We start from the raw sequence: 22,927 nt of genomic DNA on the forward strand, positions 1-22,927 counted from the left end.
TAACAGTGAAATAGTTCAGATAACTAGAGCAACTATGTCCGCTGTAAATGCCAGAATCAAGCACTTCCTCTGTGAAATGGTAAGTTCCAAAATTTACTCCTACAAATGCTCGTCTAATAAAGCATAAGAAAACTTTTTCTAAAACAGAAATTTGGTACAGATTTGGACTGGGTACGGTTTCAAGTTTGGCCAAATGCCTCGAGGGAACACATCTGTGATCCAGGAATTTCGAACCAATTATCTGGAAACCTATTGAAATATAGCTAAACAAATCAAACATTAAAATAACTATAAGCAAAGTTATTGTATTTTCTAGAATAACATATCTACATACATATATATTACTCAGTTTGTAATTTAAGATACATTAATATATCTACAAAGGGTGAAATTGAGACATCTGGGCATTCCCAAAATGCCTTACATATGAATATGATTAAAATATTAATTCAATTTACGAAAGGGAGAGAGTTATCGACTGATCTGTATAAATATTAATGCCAAGTATGAAATTCCAAACCTATTAATATTTTATTGTAAACAAATTCGTTATATTACCCCACGTAAGATGATTGCTTTGCAAACCAGTCAACAAAATCCGTCACTCTTCCAATAACAACGTAATAACAATAGAAAATCATACCAAAATATGTTAAATGTTTATGATTTCAGCTACAAAGCCAGAAAATTACAGTGCTAATGGTGGTTAGATCTACCAACTAATTAAGCCTGACCATATACAAGGGTGTTTAAATCTCTACATAAAATATTCGAGGAATATGCGAAAATATCAATAAAAATGATATGAAATCTATATAACATTTGTACCGATTATATAAAGAAATAAAAAAAGGGCAGAAATACCAACTCGCTCTTTAATTCCAAGAGTAAATCACCACCCGCATTCATAGTTGGCATAGTGGAATTTCTTATCCCGAACTTCCGATATCTCGCTAAGGAGCCAGTGAGTTTGACACACACGAGTTAAGACGATAGGTTATCTGTAGTGAATTATGTTGTCCCCATCAAAATTTCTGTCCAAACCTCTGATTGCAATCAGCTCAAGAGCAGACCGCGCTCCCGAACTGATTTCCTGCTGCCTGTTTAGCGAAAACGAGTTCCAGATAAAGGAGGCCTAGTAGGAGAAGACTTCGCGGACGTGGACTCCTTGTGCTCCTTCCCCGTGGAGATGTGAAAATCGTTGTAGATTGCAATCGGAGAAGCGGCAGGTGAAGGCCTCCGGCGTAACACTTTGACGTTTTTATCAGTTTCGACCAATTGACGGCGGACACAGCAAACTTGTTTACATCGCACCGATCGATGAAGATCACTCTTAGTATAAATATTTGGTCAGTGGATTCTCCTCCTCAGAGGGAGTGAGTTATTGTTTATGCACCGAAACCTGTTACCAGATGCTTGTCAACTGATAAGACCCAATCACAGAGGGACTAACAAAATTGTTAAAATATTCAGTGGGAATGGGATACCAATTTGGCGGGGTAATTTGAGTTGATAAACGAATTTGAGTGGCAGGAGGGCGCACATTGCATGTCGTAAATTACACGAATTAACATTTATGGCAATCAAATATTTATCGCTCAATGAAGAAAGTCCATCAGGCATAGCCGACAGGAAACTTCCTCCTCAGCGCCCAAGCACCAAAAAACTTACACGGACACTCAGTTAATTGCCAAAAAAATATGCGCACAACGTGGAGAACCATGGCATCGTAAAATTTTCAAAAATAAACGAGCGAAAAATTGAAGTAGACAGAGTGCAGAAACAAATTAAAAATAAAAGACAACAAATTTAGGGCTTGCCAATGTTTTCATTTTATCTTGGCGTATTTTTTTGTTTTTTGCCGAGGTATACAATTTTGGTTGCCCATTGGAACAAACAGAATCGTATCTATTTTTTGTTGTCCATTTTTTGGTTTTGGCACGCTTTTAGATAACTTGGTGAATGAACCCACATGGCAGACATGTTTCTCGTATATTTTTGCACATTTTCCTTCTTTTCTCTATCGTTCACTCAGACTCAGACTTTTCGACGTGTTTTGGCTGCTCGCCCTGAAGTAATCGCAAAGTTTTGTATCTGCTGCAAGTTTTTATCGCAGAAAATTTGCGCATTAATGCGGCTAAAGAATGAACAAAGTTTTCAATAACTCGTTTGGACTTTAAGAAGTAAATCAGAATTTTTCGAATTGAACAAGTAGCACTTGTGGTGTGGGGTATACTAAATCAAGAGCTAATGCTCTAAATGCTAATGGAATGTGGTTTTCAATAGTGCTGCACCTCAAATGTTTGTACAACTAAGCTGATTATTATTTCTTGTTTTCATCTAAAAAATGTACAATTATTTTGATTTAAAAGAAGAATTTAGAGAAGTTGTGTTATTTCTTTGTTTCATCGTTAACGAATTCTCGTTTTTGATCTGAATCATTGGTCATTAAAAATATAATCCGCTTCCTCCTAAATGACATGAAAACAATTCAAGCGCAGCTTCAATCACGTTAAGAGTACAAAACTAAAAGTCAAAAAAAGTAAAATAAAACTAAAAAAATAAAGAATCGCTGGAAATTCATGCAAATGCAAGCAACTGAGGAAGCATTCTTTAAAAGGCAAATTCAGGGAAAATGTCGGGAGAAAACGAAAAATCGCCACAGGCACAACAAATAAATAAATTGACCATTAAAATAATTGCTGTGCCTAAAATGCGTCTCGTACGTGGCTTGTAGCACGCTTTGCTCGTGGTTGTTGCATTTGTTTCTTGCAACAGTCACATGTTGTTGCTTCTGTTGGCGCTGCAAATGTTGCAACAACTTGTCAAACATTTGAATTACAGTTACGAAACCAATAGCGATGCCAAGTGACCGGCCCCTCGCCGTTTAGTTTTATTTAGTTTGTTTTTTCATTGGCCAAATTTGGCTAAATTTAATGAAGCAATTAAATGTCTGTATAGAAAAGTCATACACAAGCAAACATTAAACATTTCAAATTGGTAATACTCGTATTTGCCAAACTGGTCGCATGTCTGCGGGCAATACTGGAAACGCTTTGATGGCTGGGATTTTGGGAGGTTAAATTATAAAATGCCTCAAGCTTAGTATTAAAAATTAGAATTAGTGTATTAATGCAAGTTTTGACATTTAATTAAATAATATAAATGCGATCCTCAAAAAAAAGATAGTACTTTTTCTAACGCATTCCAATTTACCTATGCCGCGACCTACGTGCATCGCGTAAATGATTTGCAACAGATGTTGCTTTCCTTTTCAGAATATTTCGAGTATCCCAGAAGCGCACAGTTTGAAAGCCACTGGCCGAGTTGTCCGTAGAATTCTCGCTAGACTTTCAATTAGTCACGCGCGCCCCAAAGCCATTGAAGCATAAATCTAGACATTGTTGTACGAACAGACAGCCTGACAGACTGCTTACTGGCAAACTGACAGACTGGATGGCTGAATGCCTGACTGACTGGCAAAGAGACATATGAATGTACATATGTATGTATAGACGGACAATCTCTGGCCATGATTCTGACCAGTCTGCGAGGACTGCCGGAGTCTGTCGCCTTTTTCCCAGCGCGGAAAGAAATATTTTAAGCTGTCAAATCGTTGACACACGCCTGTCGTTTCTATCTTGTTCCAGAGCCCGTTGCCGTTGTAAATCACTCGATTAGTCTAATTGTTAAAATCCACGCCGGGAGTGGAGGAGAATCCGTCGAAGCCTGGAAGTCCCAGAAGATTTGGTCGCCCATGAACATGGAGACACACCAACATCAATGTCAAGTTTCGTCTGAGGTCATAAATCGTGTTCTGTTTCGGTCGACTTGGCATTGGGATTCGGAGGTACAGAGGGAGATCTGTCTAATGTGTTTCTAAATAGTTGTGACAAATGCACAAGATATTTTCACAGCCAAATCACACAACACACTTAATTGTGGAGATAGCTAATTAGTAAACTTGTTAGGGGCGCATCTATTTCGTCGATGTTTATTGAATGGGACAGTCAGCAGCTGTTAGGAATGCCTGGGAAAAGTCTGGAGGCAATGAATGAACCATTGTTAAGAGATGAGTAAATTAAGTATGTATTTAAGGTAAAAATACTTAAAAAAAAAGGTTTTAATATTCGTATATAATTCCATTAAATGTTTCCCAACTATGAACAACCCAGAGGAAATGTTTCTTGAAAAATTCCTGACAAGCTGTGAATATTCTTTGTCACTCAAGCAAATCAACGGAATGAGAGCGTGTAAATTTTGACACATGCCCCTCATTTGACTTCGTTTCCTCGGCATCCGCTATGTCCATATCTGAAAATCATGGGAACCTATACATTTTGTGCTCGTTGTCTGACCAAAAATGTAGTACATGCCACAATTGCTCTAAAAACGAGCCAATCGTTCGACATTTAGGTACGTACATAAGAAGGGGAAGGCCATAAAAGGCTGGCCATTTATATTTGGACTCAGTTTGGCAACTAGAAATAAGTATTGTCAGCTTTAATTAAGTGAAGAGACCAATTTAAATACTTCTGTATAAAGTTCCCCCTTTTGCAAAAGAGACGTGCAGGAATTTATTAATAAACTCGGAGCGCATCGCATGGCTGTCATAAATCTTTCATACTTTAAGGCATATGCAAAAACAATGTTTTTAATTTTAAATCACTTCCAGTCTGTGGATATTGCTACTCCTCCTTGGCTTCTCGTTTTAATTAAGTGCACACTCAATGCCTTTGCCTTGGTCTGTGTCTGGGCCATAATTTTCATCTTTTTGTGCCGGAAGGGTTGTTCCAGGGGCATGTGGTATATGGCAATGGAGGAATTATATCAAAATACTCATATATCTGCTGGTAGATATATCTGTGGTAGCCGCACTTGAATGTCAACTTTGCGTCGGCTGATGCAAAACAGATGATACTCGAACACATTTCCCGTTTCGTGTTTTCTTCTTGGTTTTAGCACATTGTTAGCCAATTGATTGGAGAAGTGCGCATCCGATGGCTTTCCGTGGTCGGATGCACTTTGAAATTCCAATTAACACTATCGACGGACGATTAGCACCCATTCGAGATTTGAAGATCCGCGGCAAGTGTGAAATAAAGTATGGTAACAGACGCCTTCTGGGAGGTCTAAGCTATTTTAATGGAGCAACTGTTTTACAATTGTGTTCAGAATCGTCTTAGGAAGAAATGTTTATGTAATTGTTTGTGACTAAACAAATTACATTAAGTAAATTTTAAACTTGCATAGCAGAGTGTATTAATAAACATTCCCTACCATTTTGGGTGGTTTCCAGTTTTTACAACGAATTCATATTTTAATATGTTCATCTTTGCACGAAACTAAAAACTAACGGAAATAAAAACCCATTTCCCTGCCAAGGAAAGTCGCTACGAAAATATCAGCCTGTAAGCCAATATGACTTAATCAAAACGCCATCAAAACAAATTTATGTTGGCCGTTTTGAGCATTAGAACTGCTTGGGCTTCAAACTGGTTTCGATTCGAGTCCCAACGGCGAGATGATCACATTTCAAAGTTCCAATCAGACGGACCACAACATGTACAACGATGGATCATGGAGCTGGCGTTAAATCGCTTGTAAATGAGTGACAACTCAGCGGCTTAATTACAAACTGGATCACAGCTCGCCTGTCGCAAGATCTTAGCCCCGACAATTTTGGATGGGTTAGATGACAGCACCCAGAGTTGGGACTCCATTCGGGATAAGTTCGACTTACCTGCTTCAGATCCAGCTGGATGGTCACATACTCAAACTGCCGGCCACCCTGCAGCGTTGGTGATTGCCACCAGCCTTCTTCGAATCCTGATCCCGATGCCGACGAGATCAGCGACTGTATGGAGCGCTGTTTGGCCCGATCCGAGGAATGGGCATTGCAGATGCCACACGGCTTGGCGCCGACCTGTTTGCAGTACTCCTCGGCACCGTCCTGGCCACAAGTGGCATTCACCGAGATCTGAGCCCGGGGAACCACATTGAAGAGCGGCGGATAAAGGCCGCCGGAGGAACTAGATGAGTACAAGTCGTCCGTTTTAAGCAATCGAAGGGCTGCAAGTGGAGTAAAAACAGACATTAATTTCGTTTGCCATGTGTAATGCTATAATTAACTTTATTTAAGCTTGTGGACTGAAATAGCATTGCCCAGTAAATACATTTTTGGCTTCTTGTAATGTACTACTTATCTGAAAACAGAAGGAGCTCGTATCATCATCTCCCGAACAGCGTTTAAGTATTTGGTTCCAACACATTTTCACCCTCTTGTCTAACGTAAATCAGATGGTGAGTCCGTGTTGAGGGAAAAACAGTTCATTTATTGTGTATTGTTTATTGTTTGTTAATTGTTCTTCCTAAGGTAGGTTTATCTTTTCGTCCTGTTTGTATAATCTCAAGTTAAAAGAAAGTGTTTAATGGGATGTGCTCTGCTCCTAGTAATAACTGGAGAACTCGTAGTACTCCTCCTCCAATTCGGTCAGGTGGTCGTCCAAATCCTTAACAATTTCGGATATTTTTCGGTCATACTCGACTTGTTTGTCACGTTGCAATTCCGAGTATCTATTCATTTCCTCTTCGATGGACAAAGAATCGTAAATAATGTGGTACTCCTTAATGTCATTGACTAGCTTCATTAGAGCTTCTGCTGCGCGAATCAAATTGCCGGAACGCAATTGCATTTCAAGAGCATGCATTTCTTGTTGCGTGGCATCAGGGATTTGGCCTCGAGTTCCAATGGACACCATTCTAAGGAGCTCCTCAAAGTTAAGCAATATAAGTTGAACGTTGTCATTTAGTTGCGTTTTAAAGGAGTTTAGCAGGGCCTCGTCCTTCAACTTTGGGATGGTTGAGTTCTCAGCCATATTTTTGCTTCTTCTCTTCTATGTGAAATGTTTAAATTTAAAAGAATATATATATAAAATATATATAAAAACCTTAGAATCCCACTACACTCCTGAAGTTCTAGATTCCCTCGAGTTCAAAGTCACCTAATTATTAAACTCTACTGAAAATGAAATAAATCAATAAACGTTATTAATCATTGCGAATCAAAGAGGTTAAGTTTCAATCAATGCTGCCGAAATCAGCTTGACGCCCCATTATTCAAATTCGGACAGTTTTTCCCAGGCCAATCAATTAAATTGCTCAAACCGAACAAGTCGAGAACAAGCCCTCAAGACAACATTGCCAATAAATCACCTACTGGGGCAGCTGCTCTGGATTGCTGTGAACTTTGCCATGAGAATTATTGATTGGTTGACTTGGCTGGTTGGCTAGCTGGCTGGATTGCATGAAAAATGTACAAGTATCTCAACCAAAAGCTGGGCAACTTTCGAGATAAACTTTATCGCTGACCAACAAACGGCAGTTGTAGTTGGTAGTTGGGGCCCAGATGTTGACCTGGTATGCCATTTGCATGTTTTGGTAGCTCCAAATTGCAGCCTGCTGCCGATTGCAGTTGTTTCCTTTCGGCTGCCCAGCTTTTTTGGCAATTGTCAACATAAAACTTTTGCGAACAAGACAAAAATGTTGACGTAATTGCAGGAAAATGGCATATAAGTTATAGGGAAGGATCAACAGCAAACTTTGGGGCGAATGAGAAAAGTTGGGAACTTGGCCTGGGAACTTGAATTTGAAGTTTCAATTGTTTAAGTGAGGAACGAAATGCAATGAATCTTCGCAAGAAAGGAGATTATACATACAAATGTGTATTTTAGGAAGCTTAAAAAAGTTAATAGGCATTGCAATTTTTTCCAGTGGCTTCTTTTAAACCTTAAAGCCGCATTTTCTTTGCCAATCTCAGCATTTTAAGTCTTTTTAATGGTGTATACACATTTTCATTTTTCGTGGCGCGTACAATTTGTCAAAACATTTAATCAGCAATAGTTTTCTCACTTAAGCTGTCAGCGCTGGAAAACGTGAATATATTTTAGAGGGGGCATTTGAGTAGCAGAGGGGCGGGCTGGGAGCTGAAAAGGCCTAGACATGGCTCGGAATAACCATTGAAAAGGCCACCTCCAGCCTCAAGTCTCCAGTTATTTAACTTCATTGCCTTTTTTCTGCTTTTGGCTACCGCAAATTTGTCATTTGTCAAAACATTTAAATGCCATTTGCCGGTTTCCTCTTGAGTTGGGCGATTTTGACAGCTGTCGATAAGTTTTTCTTTCACGCTTTTAACACTTTACGCTTGAACTTTGCCCAGAGCAGTTTTTCCTGCTTTTTGCTTTGACTAGAAGACATTTGTTCGAATCGCTTTAAATCAGTTTTTGAGGTACGCCTGGTTTTCTCAGTATTTTTTTCCACAAAGTGAAAGTGATAGTCTTACTGCTATGTTTCATACTATTATTGGCTGGCATGTTTGGTGTCAATTATGGATGACTGAGGAATTAGTAATTCGGAAATACTTTATTGTAACCAAAGCGGACTTTGTGTTTGATTTATTGAAGGCTATTAGTTTGCTTAAACCGAAGATAAATTTCCTGATACGAAATAATGAATTTATAATTTACAGTGCCTTGTTCATTACAAATCGATTATTTTGAATTTTCAGCGCATCTTACCTCCTCAACTCCAATTACTTTTATACACGTTCGTGTCTTCTTTAATAAAAATGTAAATATTTAATTTTGGGAGCAGCTCCTTGTCTTCTTTGTTAAATATATGTATATTCATCATACCCATCGTCTTTGCCCTGAATTCTTCCTTCGTGTGTGCATCTTTGCAATTGAGGCGTTTGCCCTACATGCTCCTCACATTGAGGAGTCTCTGGGCATTAAAGCAAATTTATGGCCATTTTTAATAATATTCGGCAGCAGGCTGTCAAAATGTTTAAAATCTTTCGTCACGCTGTCCAGTCTCGCTGTACTGTTTATTGCTATTTTTAGCTACCAAAAATCATTATTTGTATGCCAGTTGATGGCAATTTGGTTATGCAAAACAGTAGCAGAATTGATTGGACAGGCGAATAATGTCCCTCGGACAGGAAGCACTCCAGTTGCGAACTAACTGGGGATTACCTTAACAGCCAGCTTGTCTATGCCAGCAATTGGTTAATTTCCATTGCCATCTTTGAAGTTGCATTGCAATTGCAACGACTTAATAAGCAGCTGGAGAACGAGGAGATGGAGTTGCCCCATTCCGTGCCTCTGAAATTTTAGCCTCCAGCTGTCGGTTTGTGTGCATAATTGGCCAGAAGGAACACAAGAATGGCTGGGAGCAACCGGGAGCTTGCGGGGCACAGATAGCCAAGTCCCCAGCTGCCTGTCCGAAAATAGTGAAAATATTTCCGTGCCGAGTGCGCCACGTCGATATGAATGAAACGCAAAACAGTGAAATGCTTTTAGACTCTAGAAGCATGTGGCTTCGAGAAGTTCCCTACAGATTAATTGCCTTTCCTGTGTGCGTCTATAATGGTTTATATTCACCTGAGATTGGTCAACAATAGGTAAGGCCTCTTGATTCTTCAGTTTAACTCAGCTTTCACACTTCTTTATATCACACACAAGTTGATTTCTTCGAAAATGATTTGCACATAATAACAAATAGAGCAGGAACTTGCAACTATCGATATATTTGCATTTCTTAATAGGGTTGGAAAGTAATACTGACTTATCGGCACTTATCGATATCGAAAACGATGCAAGCTTATGTAAATAAAACTATTTGATTGTATGTGTATACTTATGAGAAATTAATATAATAATACGATGTACCTTTGATCATAATTGACTTTCATATAATAAGGTAAGACTTGACATGTAGCCCAAGGGCAGTTTCTTTAAAACTAGTGATAACTCTGTCGCTGCATTATTATTGGAATGAATCACTCAATTTTCATTTAATAAACTCTAGCCAAGTGAAGAAAGACCAGCAGAAATCACAAAGCTCCCCAAACACCATTGCCCCCTAATTGCATCACCCACACATCGCGCTTGTTGTTGCTGTGAGTCATGCAAACAACAACGGACTCCATTGAGTGGCAGCTACCAGTCTTCAATACCAAATCAAGCATTACTTGCATAACCCATTGGAGTCATCGACCACATTGTCCCATACCCATCATGATGAACATCATCATTGCGATCGGGCGGCGGGCATGGATAAATATTTTTCCAAAACACAACTCGAACATGGAACCGAGAACTCGCACTGGATGCGCCTCTTGAGGAGACGTCGGGAAAAGCCAGTAGCCGGTAGGGAAAGAGTTGGTTGGCTGGACAGACAGAGCATGTGTTCTTCTCACCACGAGCCGAGCATCGGTCAGCAGCTTTTGAAGCACCCACTGACGGGACCCAACAAGAACTCAGCTCCCCAACATGCGTCTGGCACCCAAGTAATCCAACTATCCAACCAACCAACCAACCAACCAACCAACCAACCAACCATCCATCCATCCGTGAGTCCATGTCCAAGCCATCCAATCTTAACCCGTTCGTTCGGTTCCCACTGTTTCCCGGCTTTTAACGCAGCGCTGCACTGATGCATGACCAAACATCTTCAGTTCTGGTCAGTTTGGAGCTCCGTGCTCCCCCTCACACCGTTCATTTTATTTCTTTTCTTGGAAATCTGTTGACGCAGCCCGGCGAGACAACCCCGTGTGTCCGTCGTCTTGTTTGTCAGTCGTTGGTTTGTTAGCCAGGTTTGTTTATTTTCAATAAATATTTGACATTTGTCTATGCATTTTTCCCGAAGCTCGGCGGAGGACAAGTCAAGCGTTTGGCTGCCAACACCGACCGGGTACATTAATTTTTCAAGTACTCGAAACCAGTAACATCCCCTTCTCCTAACGAAAGGTTCGGCTTACACACATAGAACCCGCCCATCGAGGGTCGTAAAAGTTTGGCTAAAACTGTCACCTGTCACACACACCAACTGAAAAGCTCTGACGCGCTGCAGTTCCATTTCATTACCCTTTCATCTTTGCGGATGTTTGATTTGAACTTTGGATGCAAAAGGAAAGGAAATTGTTTACCAGAAAACTTTGAATGTGTGAAATTCCCCATGAAGTGTTGACACATACGGGTCTGATCTAATTTTTAAGAACACTACCAAAACAGTGCTCTCTAATAGCAGATTGTGTTCTCGTTTAGGAAAGGTCCAATTGAACACGATTTAAAAAAATCTACTCAGTTCGATAGCACTCAAAAATACTTAAAAAATCATTAATTCTTGGCACTGGCATTGTTCTGCTTTGTTGCCTAAGGAGATCAAGAAATTCCCTAACAATCATTAAGCTCATTACTTGAGAGTTCTTAATTAAGCGACTTGTTTTATCTTTTATCTTATCCGGGAATCAGAGTTGTGTAAGCCGCTGCCAAAATATTTTCGTGTAGCGGTTCACTTAATAATTTAATAAGCCCCACGAAATCATGAAAATGTTCAAGTCTTTAAGGCGAACTCACCTCGCTGCACTTGTGCTGAGATAATTATCACGATTTATGAGTCAAAAGCTCTTATCTGCCACTTGCAATCATTGCACGAAAAGGCGTCGAAAGGCCCATTCAGCCATTAGCCAAAATGCATTGCGGCCATTAGATGGGAAAGGTGGACAAATGGCTCCATCGTGTTTGCCAATCACTCGAAATGCATTTTCAGCATCGTTTTCCAAGTCAATGTTTGCCCCGCGTTGCCGCGTTGTTAGCCAACTCTGCTCCGAATGCTGCACATGCGCAAACGTTTCTCGAGATCGGATTTTGGTTTTTGGTTTTTTGGGGCTTATGGGGCTCCTCTCATATCGCACTCATTAGTTACGCCTGAGTGGGTTTTGGGTGAGCTTTGTGATATTCGATATCACTGCCAAAGACCCGCGAGGGGACACGAGTCGCCCACACTTCTCCTCGGTAGGTTTCTTGGGAATCACTTTCAGATTTTTCGTGCACTGTTAATTTGTCATCAGCTGTCGGATTTTATTAATATCTTGGTTGGTTTTAATTTTCGCTTTCTGGATCCAGGCGGCAAGGCGCGAGTCGCATAATAAGTAATGTCATAATTAAATTTATAAAGTCTGACTCATCTTCACCACAAACGGACTGGTACTACTGACAAGTTGTGTCGCCGACACTGTCGTCTGTCTAGACAAACTGAGATTATGACTGTCCCATCGGACTATGGCTACAGGAAAAGCCAAATGCGAAAAAGGGAAACTTTAGGAAGTTGAGGTGGAGTTGTGGCATTCTTTGGTGGCACAACAAAGAAGCGAGATAATAATGAAGTATGAACGGAATGGGTTACTTCATGCGTGTGCAGTTTGCAGAAAAAATGATACTATAGAAAGTTTTAGTTTGTTCACATTAAAAGAATATTTTTGAGCTTCGATTTTAATAGCATTAAATGTATATTCATAAGAGTTTTTAATATATGAGTAATTTAAGATGAGTATTTAAATGTATATACCCATTATATTGCATAGTACGTCAATTGTCTTATAAACGAATTTTTTACAAGCAATTCACAAGTTGTGAATTGCTTGAACGGATTTTATAAGACAACCCATAACTTCATTACTGCACGTTAAATGACATTATGTTCGTTTTAACGACTTAACCGGCAGTTAAATCAAACATTAACTGGGTCGTCCGGTCATCCGCAGGCATTGAGTGCTATTAATTCGAATTGGCAGCCATTAATGGCACACGCTGTACGCGATCGGCAATAAACAAATCATTTAGCCACAAGAGAGCTGTCCCATTCGGGTTTTTAAAGTCAACAAAAAATAATAAAAAACTAAATGAAACACGCCCCAAATCGATGTTTTGGACAAACTTCAATAAATCTCTGGCGCAGTTTTTTTTTTGTTTGCCGCCGACCAAATCAGGTTGGCTGCCAACCTTCCTGGCAATCACAGTTGACTTGTAAACTATTTAATTAGCACATGGTCCGTAAGCGTGTTAGTTTTGGTTGTAAAAAGGCGCCGACCGAGTGCTCAAATCACGGGGAAGTCAACCCACGATCGCGCTGCAGGCGCCATTTCAGCCATTTGAGCCATTTGATGGCGCCGCCGCCGTTTTGGCCACCAACTAAAGTTGGCCAATTGTTAGGCCTCCTCCGAAACCCCGTTCGTTTCCGTCGAAGGAGCTGGTTAATTGTTCATACACTGAAGAAATTGCATTAATTTCGCTTGTTTATGTTGCATGTCGCCCGACGCTGATGTTGATGATTCGTATCTCTCATTTTGACTACAAATTTTTATCGCCTTGTCGCCGACTTACTCATCTAACCAGTTTCGCCTCAGTTTCTTCCTATTTCTCCGGCTTGTTGCTTTGTGTTATTGCCATTTGATAAGCCTTTATCCTGTCGCGTCAGCGTCACAAAAAATGTTGCTATTTGAGTGGCAATTAACGATTTTATTGAACAGGCTGCTGTGGAATTATCTCCTAAGTTGAATGCGAAAATGGTTGAGAAATTTTCAAGCCAAATTGATTGGGGTAACTGTTAAGCCAATGCGACGTTGATATAAAACGAACAATTTTGGTTGAGCAAATTGCGAATGCAGTATGGTTACGATTGCAAGTGATTGGAAAATTAGAAAACTTTGGGGAAATACAAAATTTAATGAAGACTATGCGACTATTGCGACTATTGCGACTATTGCGACTATGATATATTAACCATAAAACTAGTAACCAATGTTCTGTTGAAAAAAACTACTATCATACTTCAATTTATAAAAAAATTGGTTGATTTGCGGTTTAAAAATGGCAATTTGGCACAAAAGTAATTTGCAAACAACATTTTTATTATTTCAAGGATTCAAAAAACCGCAAGGCAATTATGACATACCGACCGCAGTTAAAATAAATTTAAAGTAAACTCGAATGCTCATTTAAGAAATGCCAATAACTGGTTTCAGCCACAAATAGCCTTCAATTCGCATTAATTAAGCAATTTGTCAGGCAGCGTGTCGCGACGAGTCGGTTAACTTTTCTGATCCCAATCCCCAAAAGGCTCCATACCTCCATTGAATCGTATCGGATTCTCCTGGCCACTTTGCATGCAACGCGTCAATTTCTCATTGACTGGCCTTGGCCATCTGTATTTAGAACACTAATCAATGGCAATGCCAAAATGTTTCAATTCTCTCAAGCTGTCAGGGGCTGTAAGCCAGAAAGACAAGCCGCCAACGGCAGTGGACAGTCGGGAACTTGAACCTGAACCCCAACCCCAACCCCGAACCCCAATCTGATTCCGACTCCAAACCTGAACCTGATCTTCTAGGATGCCAGCTTTCAGCGTGTGTTGGAAACGCGTGTCTGCAGACAATTTGTTTTGTCGTTTCATTAGTTTCTCAGACTGCAACTTGATTTTGGCATTTAAATGTGTGTGGAAAACGTATTTTCCAGGCAGCTCTTTTAGCCATTACTCAAGCGTTTTGTGGAAAATGCGAGTGGGCGTTGCAGCAATTTTCAGGTGGATACCACAAGATTTTCACACTCCACGCGTGACTCATGTGCGGAGGCACGTTTCGGCAGCTGTATGTCTGTCAGTTGGTTCCCCCCTTCAAGTAAGCCCATTTTCTTCATGGTCTGAACCCAGTCCGCTGATGGATGAGCCTCCGTTGCGCCTTCAGTCGTCCATCGTCCACCACACTCAAAATAGATTGGCGAAAACTTGTCCGCACTTGTGTAAATGTGCATAAGATACGGACAAGTGGCACTAAAGATGCAACAAAAGATACTCGGGGATGTCGTCTGTGTGATTCCTAGATTAATGAACTACAGTTATTAATGGGTTCTTGACCTCTAGCGGATATACTAAATATAGTAACTTCAAATAGGCATTTTCGGGAACTTTAAAGTTCCCTGAACAAAGAAATGTTTATACTTTATCATTCGATTGGGTGGTCCTATCTACTATGCATGCATAAAAACTACATCCCATGCAATTTCCCTATAAATGATAGGGACTCTGTGAAGATCGGGGAGAGACAGCTAACTTTTAATGAAGCTTTCATCAGAAAGATTACTTAAGGGAAAACACCAAAATCACCTTAAGGAAAGCCTTTTTCAAACATTTACATCCACAGATGGCAAAGAAATTTCTTTTAACGCGAACATAAAGCATAATTAGTCCACTGAACTGACAGCTCCCCCGATTTAAGCCCTATAATATTTACACAACACTTTCAAGTGTTTTCCCCGCAGTTCCGTTTGGAAGAGATTCCGGCAAAAGAAAGCACGGATTCCCCTTCCCAGAAATGAAAAGCGTTTCATCTCTGCCAAAGTTCTGAGGAGTGTAAATGGGTGTTTTATGTGAGGGAGGAAGTTGAATGTGTTGACAAGCAGCGGCCTGATATTGATATATTTGCCACGATATAGGGTCATTAGGTTCGACGCCTGGAGACTATATAAATGCAGGTAGAAATGGAATCCGATACGGGTAACTTTGGGGATGTCGAATATGTGTTTAGCTTATCACTTGCATCGCAAACCGATACTCTGTTCCAGTCTGAGGAGCCTCACCTGTCTGCCTGAAGGTATTTATCAATGAAGTTCAATGACAGTTGCCGTGGCATTCGATCAACGATCTTTTATCAGTCTCGAAAGTATTGACAAAAGGCCTGATAAGGCTCAACGTAGTTTACAAGTTATCTCACAAAACGAAACATGGACATGTTCCATTCAACCTGTTGATCGGTTGGGGATATGTGCCATTGGTTGACACTTCGATACTGTTGAGATGGGTAAGGAGTTTATTGGTGAACGATAGTGGACATTGTCGGCATTTTATGGGCAATCTTCTGATATTGTAAGGTCTCCATTTAAAGAAGGAGAAATTGACTTTCCCTGCAAATAACCGACCAATTATATGTAAAAGAAGAATTTTGGTTTCCTAAATTAAGATCAAGATGTTAACATTGATCGAGTCTTCGCTTTATACAAAGCGGCTAACCTCTATAAGTTCACCGTAATTCCCCTTATCTACTATTTAAGATTGATTTATTCACTAGTTTGGGAACCATAACTTTTTGCGTTTCTTTTTAATTTAGTTACTTAACAAGCTGCAGCTGCTTCCCCTCACAATTCCCATTCGAACTGACCCACATTTTCTCGGGAAGAAAACAATCTGAAAACTAGAAACAATTTATTCGCTCGCCCATCTCCGTCTCCTTATCTCAAGTGTCTGCACTAACGAGCCTCGAATTTGTTATACACTCCGCGCAAGGCCCCTGAATATAGACCCTGGGCTCCCACTCCAAACTCCAAACTCCCAGCTCTCCACCCATTCCCATGACCATACTATCTGGCGTGTTCTGACCCACCAACGTGTGACTGCACATCAATAGCCGCTGACCCGTTAAATGCTCCGGTGGCCGTCATCATTCTGTTCAGTTCAGTTCAGTTCTGTTCTGTTCTGTTTCCTCTGTGGTTGTGGTTGTTAGTTTAATGCCGGGCTTTGGTCGACGTCGCCGACTCGCAGACGGCGTCAATGTCTTATCAAAACTTGGTCTATAACATTAATTTATGGCCAATGCAAACACAGGAGAGTGTTTGGGGTAGACCACTTCAAAGTGCCCGGAGTATTTCTATTCTGCTTTTCTGGTGCTCTCCCAAGGGCTAAGATCGAACATCTCGGACCAACAATTAAGTTCCAGAGGAGTAATGCTCCTCAGTTGTGTAAACTCCAAGTCGTTTTGATTCGCATGATGTTGATATAGGAGTTGTGAGGTGGATTTCCATAGATCATTTGTGGCGTCTGCTGGTCAGCCAAGTTTGGTGTTAAACTTCCCTTTATTTGGTCCACAGAACTGTTTGTTTACAAACGCCTCCCAGTTTTACTCAGTTTTCCCAGTTCGTGTTGTTTATACGCAAAGTTTCTGGCGTTCCCAGTTTGTGTGTTCCGTTTCGTGGTCTATAAAACTGTTTTAATGGTCTTCAACTCTAGTTTAATGCTGCCGGAGTGCTCGATTACTTTAAAAGACTGGGGCAGAATTATTTGAAATATATATTAAGTTTCAATATCAAATTACCCGAGGAGCAAGAACAATGCTCCACGGTCCATTGTTCTGTTTAAATGAGTTCAACAATTGTTTTCCCATCGCCCTGCCCTTTGTTGTTGTGTTGATGTGAGTAGGCTGGACTGTCGAAAGTTGCGTTTTCTTAACTGGCCAGTTGCTTTATGCATCCATCATTTTGTGCATTTCCGTTAAGACAGCGCAAATTATTGGTCCGACCAGGTGTTACTTGGCCGATTTATAAAGTCCATTTAAATAAATTATCACAACAAAGGGCATGTGAAGAACAAAGAAATGAATGCAGGTGAGAATGAGAGATTTATAAACGATCAACAAGTTGAGTTACAAAGGGAATACCTCGTTCCCGTAGACATAGAAAAACACTCGAAGAATGCTTCTAAAAATTCTTTCATAATTTTATCTAGCTCCAATAAATTCGGTTAAATATCTTAGCACATTATTTACTGAGATACTGTTTCCCCACTTCACCATTAGAGTGCATTAGAGTTTCATCATAAATGTATATTTTTCACCACAAAAACTCTTGACCAACTCGTTTGAGCCCCTTCAAGTTCAATACTTTTGCTTTCCCGCATGGGTTGCAGGCAATAGAAAAGCAGAGTTCACTCAACTTTTACAAACTTCACATGTCAATAAAAAATTAAAAACAAATAAAACTCAATGACAACAGGCAGCAGCCGAGCACTCTACGCATTTTCCCACCAATCTGAATTTCCAGAAGCAGGCGAAGAGAACTGAAGTGCGCTTTTCATCTGTAAGCATTGTGTAATGCAGTTAACAAGAAACAAACAAAAATAAAGCAAGGCGAAACGAAACGAAACGAAACTAAATGAAGAAGGAGAGAAACCAATGAAGAATGCATTTTCTCAAACACTTTTCAATCGGCAGCGAAAAGCAAACAGCAGCTACATATGAGTTGGCCATGACTTATAGATACCAGTATAAGGAATGTATCCGTAAGATACTTAATGAGCTGATAAAGTGTGCGTGTTTGTCCAAGTATCTGGCTGGTTGATTGGAAAACAGCCCGACAATCCCAAAATCCATTCGTATCGTTTTGATCTGGTCGAGTATCTGTATCTGTATCTGTGTTTGTGACCCATTTCGCCATTGGAAAACTTTCGTTTTCTCTAATCCAAACAAGCCAATCAATCAATTAATGCCAATCGAATCTATCGGGCGTTATAAGTACGACTTTACCGGGCAATAATTTGCGCGATCAATTCGCGTTTATGTCTTCAAGGCTTTGTCGTTGAAAAGTGTTTCATTGAATTGATTACCAATTGAATGATAGAATTGATTTGCAATCATTATGGCATCAGGAAACCATTACGCTTTGCAAACTTGCTCCACACTTTCAGGTCAACAAATTTTGTTCCGACTGAATAGTATTTTTCGGAAATATTCGTATTAAAAGGAAACTATGTTATCACAAAACTATTGATTACCCATTAAAAGATATAAAAAGAAAACTATCCCTATTTGATTAGGTATAATAATAAGCTATTCTATATGCTCGTCGTTCGTATCTTTGTCTTTCCAAATTTGATTCTCGCATAATATTAGTTCTTATCTTTCTAGGCTAATCATCAGCAATTTTTATTAACCACACTATGGCATTAAGAAGTGTTTATCATAAAACAGCTTTCGAATGAAATGTATCCAAATATTTCCACACGCAACTTGGAAGCATAGCCAATTTGCTTTGGCTTTGTTGTATTCCGGAACAAATTTTAACGACAAAAACTGTGGAAGAAGTGGACACAGTAAGCCACTTAAGTTTTATAACCAAGGCAGTCAAGAAGATATTTTAATAAACCCTTTCTAGGGCCATGTGTGTGGGTTCTGGGTTCTTTTTGTGAAACATATGTTGCCATTAGCGCGTGAGGCATTCCAGAAGGCGATACGCTACGCATGCCTCCATCAATTATCCTCTCCGGAGAAAAGACGACCTGCCTAACAATCGACCATTGTTGGTGCTGCCTAGTTGCGGCATCTTGTGCACTTCCACATCCTCCGCCTCTCCAGAAATCGACCACAATTACACCAGGACCATCAGAACCACAGACCCTGGCGCTATTGTTGTCCTCAATCCTCAATCTGTTCCCTCGCAGTGGTTCGGGGTCATGTGTTCGGCAAACAAATGCCCTGAAGTGCCCAGGGAACCACACACACGCTCGAGGACAATCTCCAGGGGTTACATAGAACATATAGAAAATCTAGCCACACATAAACATGTCCATATTGTATTTCTATTCATCTCTGTTGATCGCCTTTGTTAGCTGTGTTTATCGGTTCAATTGCCCTGACAGTTGTTAAGCAAAGGTAAGACTGTAATTTGTTTAAAAATTTATGTTTTCATTAATTTTAATGGATATAACCAACCAGGGGTTACTGCCGTCATGATCACTTGGAACATGTCTTGTAATTTTTATTCATTGTATGTTATATGTTATGTTGTCATATTTATAGTAGCTTCATATTATTTTATTCCATAACAATTAAAGATATTATGCTTATATATTTTATATATAATATTAAAATTCATGTGAAATAATTGAATTTATATAATTTCAGAATTCAGATCTCTTAGTTGTTCCTCTCGTCGTCAGATATTCAAGAAGTTCAAGCACACATCCCTCGTAATCTTTGTTTTCGCCAACTAACCGCAGTTCACACTGCCATAACCAGAGATCTATCATCTCACAGTTGGTCAGAGCGGTCGAGGCGATTCATATTCCTAATAGGCAAAGTTCACATAACAAAAAGCCAAGTTTTTTTTTCCAACTAACGACAACAAAGGCAACACAAGGCCAGGGCAACTATGTGGCAGCGACCAAAGACCTGGCGACAACCACTGCAGCATAGCCGGACCATAACTGGACCTCTCACGTAATAACGTATAGAATTTCAAAAAAAAAAAAAAAAGACAAAATAAAGAGCAGCTCAGGAAAATTAAAGAATCTCTTCCTCCTGTCACAACTTTCACATGAAAGTTCTTTCAACTTGAGCGGCCAAATATGGCAGAAACACGACCAGCGACCAGGAAACTGATGGCGAGCAATGCGAGCAACTTCTGGTGCTGCACAATCGATCAGGGAACCATATTTAGAAGAGCCCATCCATAGTTATAGACATACCTCCTCCTCCTCCGGATTTCTGTAATTTTCCGTTGCGACGACGCTGCGGCGGCGGCTTCTTCTTGGTGACGGATTCCGAGGAGGCATTAGCCAACATCGATTCCGAGTCGGCAATGTTACTTTCAATGACCAGGCCACTTTTGGTTTTGTGACGTCTCGATGATTGGGGTGACTTCTTCTTCTTTTCGGGACTTGACGCAATACGAGTTCCTGTCCAGGACACGATGTTCTGCTGGAGTTCCGAGGAGCTGTCGTTGAGCGGCAGGCTATAATCCTGGAGGTCCTTGGCACTGGAGAATCCGCGCAAGCGCTTCCTCTGCCTTTTGGCCTGGCAGTGGGTGAGCAGCAGGATGAGGATCAGGCCCAGTGGCCATTTGATATAATTTCCGATTTGCATGCTGGACGAACTAGATACACAACGATCACTAAAGGCACATTATATGCCGTTCGACTTTGAACTTGGCTATAATTTCTGTGCTCTTTTAATAAAACCTCTTGAGATGCAGGCACTTATTTCTTGGTATTTTCATTCATAATATTTTTATTTTCACTGCACAGATTGTTCGCTTTATTATTTCTTTTTCAAATCATTTACGATTTCCGCTCGAATTTTTTCTCCACTTTTTTACGCATTTGCTCTTGCGAATCTTTCACTTTATTTGCTTTATTTTGCGTAGACTTTTTGCAACTTTGCTACTTCAAGATTTTTGCGCTATTTAATTTTATTTTTGTTTCAGACACATTTCCCACTTTCCTGCTCAGCGACAAGCAAACATTTTTCTCGCCAGCTATTTTCGTATCCTCGACGTGAAGTGTAAAAAGCGAAAAGTAAAAAATGAAGCCCGAATCGCTCGATCTTGCGTTGCAGGGAAACTCGGAAACAGCATACAGAATCGCACAGAATTCACTTATTTATTAGCAGTGGCTTATCGCATAATTGCCGTTTAATTTTATGACACATAAATAAATCGCCCAGAGCAGCGGCCGCACTATTCGAACGCACTATCATCTACAATTCACCCATCGCACAGCACTCGAGACCCGTCGCGTGTCTTGCTTCCTACGCAAACGACCGTCAAACACGAACTGATCGCGCAGCGCTGCACTCAGACCAGATCCGCGAGTGTGTGGACCTTGTGGATCGCATTGTGGATTGGTTCCTTTTGCAGCACTTCTTCTGTGTATTTCTAAAGCTGTGAAGATATTCCTTTTCTTCGATGAAAACTTACATTTGTTTTGTTGTCACTGTTAAATATCTAAATATTTATTTTTAAAAAAAGTTATATTTCGTAACCATTGAGTTTGCATGTAAACAGTGAAGTAAAGACAATGCAGCAACAGGAAACCAGGGGACTGAGGCAAGAGGAAGTGGCATTGGCCTTCTGGGAAATCTAGCACCTAGGAATGGCTATGGGTTCTAATAAGGTACATGCTTTATTGATCTTGGCCGATCATAAACTCACGACCTTTGCCCTTCATAGCTTACACTGTGAATTATTTTTACTGATGGTAGAAAAAGGTTAATTGCTCCAAAAACAAACTCAAAAGGATTCGGTGCAAAAATCTACAGACTAATTTTATTTTTGTCTCTAAATCTAAAATTTCCCTACAACCTCCACAAAATTATGCAATGGTTCTTGACAAGGGATTACTGGGTCTACTTGGGAATCTCCGAAGGAGCATGTCCCTTTTAAATTTTGTATTACAGTAAGTCCCCCATTTGAAAACCAATTTCCAAAAATCTTCATGTTTTCTTTTGGATACATATTCAATCAGGAAAAATTCTTTTTTGATATAATATTTACTTCAGATTTTCCACGGTTCATTGCCGGCTTATCAGCTGATTTATTTACATCTCTATCAGGGCCAGTTACGATCCACCATGGTGAGTTTAGTGATTTACCTGTTGCTCTGGTGGATGGTGCAAGCCAATACGTTTAACATTGTCAGGTAAACAGGCTGCAAGTCACCGAGGTAGGAATCGGGAAATTCCCGGCGTGCTAAAAAAACATTTGTAGTCCTGCGAGCACCTTGCACTTGAACCGCCTTTGTTGTCCGTCGCTTGTTTTCCTTTCCAGCCTTCGCCACATGTTTTCCACTTTATATCAGTTTTGACAGTTTCGCATTGAGGATCCCGACCTTCTTGCCGCTACTTTGTTCGGACCCTCGATGTCCTACGGTCATTTCTGATTATCCTGCGGTGCTTTTGTAACGTCGTCACGGCATTTCAACAGGTGAAAAGAGCCCCTGGTGAGTGGAGCGAATTGCGGCACTTAACGCCAGTACGAGAGGTTCCCAAAAATATATCTTAAAGATATTTCCTGCTAATACGACCATACTCATTGGACGTTTTACGGTGGCGCACGTTTCATGTTGCCCGCGGTTATTTGCAGCCCAATCGTGTGGCACTTACATAAATACCTCGTTCTCCCTAATAAGTTTGCGTTGCAGATGCCAGCTGAAGGCTGGAAAAAGCACAGGTAGATGGAGTTCTGAGTTCCACATTCCCCAAATCAGATACATTTTATTTTGAAAATTTATATCTGAATTATCTGTACTTTTATACTTCAATTTTTGAGTTGAGCAAGCTAATTAATTTTTAGCAAGCTAGTTATTTTTTATTTGCTAACACTTTTCGTTTACTTTATATAGCAGATATTCATTCAACAAGTAAGGATGTATTCCCCTTCGTTTAGTTCAAGTTTGAAACTCATAAATAAGCGAGGAATCCAGAACGGGCATCTCCTCTTCGTATCTGTTGCAATTTGTTGATGCCTCCGCTGCTGCTGCTGTGGCTCGA

The 22,927-nt window shown here is 40.2% G+C and overlaps 2 protein-coding genes and 1 long non-coding RNA gene across 5 annotated transcripts in view; 1 reads left to right on the forward strand and 2 right to left on the reverse strand.

The window, feature by feature from the left end:
- The window catches only part of LOC6543430 (laminin subunit alpha-1), a 66,373-nt gene extending 45,155 nt beyond the window's left edge, over positions 1–21,218 (reverse strand). For 2 of the 3 annotated variants that reach the window (XM_026978196.1, XM_026978198.1), the window contains exons 1-2: positions 20,128–21,218; positions 5,744–6,072 (exon numbers count right to left, since the gene is read on the reverse strand). In XM_026978196.1, coding sequence (XP_026833997.1) covers positions 5,744–6,072; positions 20,128–20,524 — 726 coding nt within the window. In that variant the 5' untranslated portion in view covers positions 20,525–21,218. Of the gene's footprint in view, positions 1–5,743; positions 6,073–9,440; positions 9,519–20,127 lie in introns of those variants that run through there. The other variant, XM_026978197.1, reaches the window with a different exon arrangement.
- LOC113564035 (mediator of RNA polymerase II transcription subunit 22) lies at positions 6,334–9,518 on the reverse strand. The gene is made up of 3 exons (XM_026978200.1): positions 9,441–9,518; positions 6,951–7,021; positions 6,334–6,896 (listed from the first exon to the last, which is right to left on the reverse strand). Exon 3 carries the CDS (start codon positions 6,876–6,878, stop codon positions 6,450–6,452), a length of 429 nt encoding a protein of 142 aa, XP_026834001.1. The 5' UTR covers positions 6,879–6,896; positions 6,951–7,021; positions 9,441–9,518; the 3' UTR covers positions 6,334–6,449.
- On the forward strand, positions 9,646–19,061 carry LOC113564036. The gene is made up of 3 exons (XR_003407752.1): positions 9,646–9,759; positions 18,569–18,753; positions 18,816–19,061. It is a non-coding gene; the product is annotated as an uncharacterized LOC113564036 (long non-coding RNA).
- Positions 21,219–22,927: the final 1,709 nt, after the last annotated feature.

The sequence above is a fragment of the Drosophila erecta genome, unplaced genomic scaffold (assembly GCF_003286155.1).
Source record: "Drosophila erecta strain 14021-0224.00,06,07 unplaced genomic scaffold, DereRS2 tig00000055-arrow-pilon, whole genome shotgun sequence".
In the NCBI taxonomy this organism is placed as follows: Eukaryota; Metazoa; Arthropoda; class Insecta; order Diptera; family Drosophilidae; genus Drosophila; species Drosophila erecta.